The sequence below is a fragment of the Leuciscus leuciscus genome (genome assembly GCF_965113295.1).
Source record: "Leuciscus leuciscus genome assembly, chromosome: 10".
In the NCBI taxonomy this organism is placed as follows: domain Eukaryota; kingdom Metazoa; phylum Chordata; class Actinopteri; order Cypriniformes; family Leuciscidae; genus Leuciscus; species Leuciscus leuciscus.
The window spans coordinates 1,368,805-1,374,350 of NC_138734.1; the positions used below are offsets into that span (position 1 = coordinate 1,368,805).

At 38.1% G+C, this 5,546-nt stretch overlaps 1 protein-coding gene across 2 annotated transcripts; it reads left to right on the plus strand.

Moving 5' to 3' along the window:
* The first annotated feature begins 1,573 nt into the window (after positions 1 to 1,573).
* LOC309508708 (uncharacterized protein) lies at positions 1,574 to 3,825 on the plus strand. Of its 2 annotated transcripts, XM_082183190.1 has the most exons (3): positions 1,574 to 1,730; positions 3,047 to 3,710; positions 3,758 to 3,825. In XM_082183190.1, the coding sequence occupies exons 1-3, from the start codon at positions 1,728 to 1,730 to the stop codon at positions 3,760 to 3,762; spliced, it is 672 nt and encodes a 223-aa protein (XP_082039316.1). In that variant the 5' UTR covers positions 1,574 to 1,727; the 3' UTR covers positions 3,763 to 3,825. The 2 variants fall into 2 exon arrangements, with proteins under 2 accessions (XP_082039316.1, XP_082039315.1); XM_082183189.1 differs by having other exon boundaries at positions 3,047 to 3,819.
* The last annotated feature ends 1,721 nt before the right edge of the window (positions 3,826 to 5,546 follow it).

Consider the following 5,546-nt stretch of genomic DNA (forward strand, 5'->3'; position numbering starts at 1 on the left):
CCTGACCGTTAGTCCGATTGACTTGAAAATTGGTATGCAGTGTCTTGGTCCAAGGTGCCATGTATGTATATGAGGACATTGGCTGAACAACTTTGCCTCAAGAACCACTGCTGTCAATAAAATTGTTCATTGAATATTCATGATTATGTCAAAAACCTACTTTTGCAAACTAGTCCTAGGTTTTTCACCTGATCGGAACCAAACCAATCTAGGACAATTCTCTGGATCAATAATTATCACAAAAAAAGTTTAACTTTTGCATTTGGATGGCTATAATAGGGTCATTTATAAAATGGGCGTGGCAAAATACACTCAAAAATGTTATGGAGATCGGACCATAGGTGGCGCTATAACTGTTAAAAAGATTTAAAACCATATATTTCCTATGATAAATTGCCTGTATTGGCTGTAAATGGTCTTTTCCATCTAGTATGTCAGTGGTTACATGCTTGCTAAATAAAACTTAATAACTTTTAATGCTATTGTGCTTAAAGGCCTTAACTGCTTGAACCCCGGTAAATGCTGCTTGCAGCTTTAATTATTATTATTATTAAAATGTAGATGCAGAATATAACGCTTTAAAATATGGACACAATTTAAGTTCATTTACAGTGTTTAGAGAAAACAGACAGAAAAAAAGTTTTACAATATGGTTACCATTTTAAATTGTCCTCTTATTGAATTTGTGTTAGCCTATTTGTTGTTGCATGTGTTGTAGTTCCATTTGTAATATGTTGTAGAGTTCATTAAGATATCTGATATTCAAATTTCATAACATTTCATGTCAACATAACATGTTCTAGTTGTTTTGAACTTTACACATGCATTGAGTGAACTGATGAGTATTACTCATCATAGCCTATCTATGTGCTTATGGGTCTGTTAAATATGCTGTGGAATATGTTAGTGTGATGTGTTAATAAATCATGTGTTTTTAAGATCCAGGATCATTTTTGATAAATTAGGGATGGGTCACATTACCTGAAAAGAAATTTGTCTGGAGTGCATGATCTCAATTTTTTTTTTTTTTTTTTTTGGTATATACCTTGCAAATAACACATATCAACTGTATTCAAAATGAAATATTAAAGTCGGACCTTAAAGTTAACAAAAGTAATCAAAAGAAATAAACATCTAGGTACTGTATCTAAATGACACGTTTAACAAAAAGCGTCCCACCTTACCTGCATTCAATCTACTAAAAGGGGATTTTAACATCGATGCCATAGAAGAATCATTCCCTCAGAAATGTTTACTTCTGCCTTCAAAGACAATTAAATAACAGTCCAATTGCATGTGTAATATAGGCTTGGTACATAAGAAGTGGTGTCAAGCATGAACGTCAAGTGAAATTGTACACTAAGAATTAATGAGTCACCAAATGAAGAAAAGAGGAATCTATAGCAGAACTTCTTTAATAAACACAAAACAATGGAGATAATCTACACTGGAGAACACATTGTGCAATGCAAGACAAAGAACTGAACAAACTGAGTGCTATATATAAACAGGCAAACAAAGGGAGCTAAATGAAACACAGGTGAACTTAATTAGTGACTAACAGACTATCATGGTTAACTTGTAGCTCAACATGAGTTCCTAAAAGAGCAGCCAAAAGTGTGATTCTCTCAACCCCAGGTCAGGACTGCACACGGATTAAGCGTTGTAGTGTTTTTGTGACTGCACTATTCAGGCTCCACACGGATTGAGGACAACTTTTCAACTATATGGTAATGCACCTTTGCTGTTTTAGGCTTGTGTTTTTTTTCTCCATTCCATTTTCTCCATCAACTGACTTGATTTAGTACAACTAAAAAAAAGTTAAAGCAAAAGTATAGATATTGTCTTTCTATTTGACCTGTCCTGGTGAAAAAGTACACTTTAGCATGATTTAATGATTTACATATTGAAAATAAACCTATACAAAAAAAAAAAAACTTGGGTGCTAGAATGTAATTTTTTCAGACTTAAATGCATGTTTGTGCATATTTTAAATGTATATTAAACAGTTCTTTGTTTGACTGAAGTACATCTTTATTTGTAATCCATTTCATAATTACTTGTATTGTCTTTGAGATATGGTTAAAGTGCACAGCTGAATGTACTGATATTTACTGTGCATTTATGGTCAACTAAAATATATTTTAATATAATTTATATTTAAACTTATGTAATGCATTTAAAAATATACATGCAACGAAACATGAAGGTGCAATTTTGTACATTTAAGAAAATATTAACTTTATATTTAATATTGAATAACATGTAGGCTACAACAGATCAAATTAAGTGTACTTCTTTAAAGCACAACACAAAGATGTTTAAAACGTAATGTACTTTAAAGTAAAACTCTTAGTTTGACATACATAATTTTTTTTTTTTTTTTTTTAAGTTTACCTGTACTTAATGTCAGTCCTGCCAGCAGAAGCGCTATGATGGCCACCAGAGGGCACTTCTCCCTAGACCTTTTCCATTTCCGTAAACCTTTGCCTGAACTCATTTTAGTGTGATTGCAGCCACCTGTATGCCATTGGTTTGTTAAAGTGTGTGTATAAAAGCCCTCTGGGCACTTCGGCTGGCAGGTGTGACACTTATGAAAATGTATGGTGTGTACACTTAAGTGGCTTTTTATAATTCATCAGTGTTATTATCTGCAAGTGGACCTACAGGTTTATTTATTATTATTGTACTTTCAAGATACTACAGGTACACATCCAATTCCAATAAGCGTTTTTTTTTTTTTTTTTTTACAAGGGTAAATAGCAATTCAAAAATTATAGAGTTTTCCCGACAGCAACATGGTGTCGGCCCGCATCTTGTACACCTGGATTACACACGGCCCAGATGTGGGCCGGATCTGGGCCGACACTATGTTGCTGTCCTGGTTCTTATGGTTTTCCGTTGCGAACTAATCCGGTTGTACTATTTTTACCTAATGCAACTTCCATTCTCAAAGCTCCCTGCAACAAGGCTTTGACCTTTTATCAAAAATATTACATTCTTAAACCAAACGGCATGATTTCACTGAATCTACTCTTCATTGTAGGCTTTAAAGATCAACATGGAGAAAATCATCCTAATATTCCCTCTGATATTGCTGGCGCTGCATATACAAGGAGGAGAGTTCTCCAAAAGTCCAGTTTGTTTTCCTGCCGAAGCTCCACAGCCGGAAGTCGTGGAGTTCGACAACACAATCTATGCCACTTGTGAAGTAACTCCCAGCCCCAATTTGCCACGTAACCAGCCAAAGATCTTTGGGCAAATCCTCTTCAAGCAGGTCTTCCCCAATGGAGACTTAGAAGTGAAAATCAACCTCCGTGGTTTTCCTGCCACCGATCATCAAGAGCGTGCCATGCACATCCATCAGTATGGAGACCTCAGTCAAGGCTGCATCACTATTGGTCCTCATTATAATCCAAACGGCGTTGACCACCCTCATCATCCTGGAGACCTGGGCAACTTTGCTTCCGAGCAAAGAGTTATAAGGCAGTTCCTGACGCTTCCAGACGCCAAGCTCTTTGGGCCTTATTCCATTCTGGGACGTTCGGTGGTGGTTCATGAGAAGGAGGATGATCTGGGAATGGGTCCAGATGAGGAGAGTAAACTCAGTGGGAATGCTGGAGAGATAATTGCTCTCGGTGTGATTGGTATTACTACTCCAAGTCTGTGGCAGAAGACTGAACCGTTCCCCAAGAAACCATGTGGAGGAAGTCAAAGATGAGGGAGTCGGATATGGTGGAAGGGCAGATTCAAATAGGATAATCATGATTTTCCTTGTGTATTCTTTGTATGTGTCCTACATTAAAGTATATTTCATAACCTGAACATTCTCATGTTTTTTTTTCTTGGTCTTTTCAGAGGCTTTTTGGCCATAGCTTCCAATAGTAAATGCACTCTTAAAAATAAATGTAGGGTGAATGCAGGCAAAGTGGGCCGTTTAGTTTTGATTTACTGTACTCAATGGGTTAACCCTTTAAGAGCATGACAATGGCCTTTAAAGATACACTATTTCTTTAAATGATAAAATGGTTTTGGTTGATGCAATATGACACTGGAGGGTGTGGCTACATCTCAAGGGAGGACACCCTTATTGTTGAAGGTAGACACAACCTCTGACATAAGACTTTATTTTCTAAATTATAAGGTTTCTCGTTAAATGTCAACAAATGGGTGTATTATTCTGCCAGTTTTCTATTACAGTTAACAGGGAATCAAAATGCAAAAAAAAAGATTTTAAAATGTTTTGGTTTTCTTGTAAGGTGTTTAAAGCTACAATATGTACGATTTTTGTAATAAAATAAACAATCACTTGCAACGTGTGACATATTTCCTGCAGTTGTGTACTTCCAGTATCCCAAAAGTTCCCAAAGATTTTTAATTTCAGAGAAACTCCAATTTTAAATAATGGCTCATCCATGTTCACTTGTCGCCGGTCAATGACGTAATATCCGCGATATTCCTGGTTTCCGCTCGTACTGCCATAGTAACCATGGCGATAACTGCGTTACGTTTAGCGGCACGCTCATGGAGTTGTTTCGTTCAAACATTATGGACCATGGCAAGCAGACTTTGGGACAAATGGAGAACTAAAACGAGGATCAATATCGGCGCGGTGTCTCCGTGACAAACTTCGACTTCACAGACGTCTTGCATTTACTTTATTAGACAAGTGAGCAAATGTACATGACTAATCAATGTTATATAGCTCAACATGATGAAATGTTAGAATATGATCAGTATGTTATTCTAATGGTCATCTAGCTTACTGCTAGTCTCATACAGCCAAACAAACACATAGAATAACATTGTAACACACTCAAATGCAGTTTAGTGTGATAGTGTAGACCAAGTGAAACAGCGCTGCGTTACCTCACAAGTTTAATTCGCCAAATAAACTGACTTGTTAACCCTTTTCCACCAAGGCAGTGCTGGTGCTGCTTCGGAGCTAGAGCCTAGTTTCAAATCGGTTCTTTGTTTTTCGACACCCAAAGCACCAGCTCTGAACCAGGAAAAGTGGTTCTTAAGTAGCACCAAAACATCGCTGGTCTAGAAGTAAGAACCGCTTGCGTCAGGGGGTGGGGGGGTTACCGTGACCAACAAGACGAACAGAAACTTGTGACCGCCATTTTTCAAATAGCAGCTTGATTGTAATCTCCGTCTATGCAAGTTGCGGCGAGCTGCACGAACACGTTGGATTCGCCGTGTTTGGATGCCGATGTAGGTTCGCAAAGCCATGAGCATCAATAGTAACGCAACGACCTCCATTGTTGATGGACGGCTTGTTCGAGATGTATCGGAGCGGCACGGACCGATCGGAGCTGCGGGAGTGTTTGGAGAGCATACGACTCCTTGTGCTTTTGGATCGCTTTCGCAGTGCTTTGATGTCATGAGCCGATCGGTCTGCGAGAAGCCGAACCATCTCGAACAAGCCTGGTGTGTTTGTGTTTGGCGCTGCCACGCTAGCGTTGCTGGGAAACATGAGATGTATACAGGGTTGCCAACTCTCACGCATCTGGCGTGACACTCACGCTTTCAGCATCAATCTC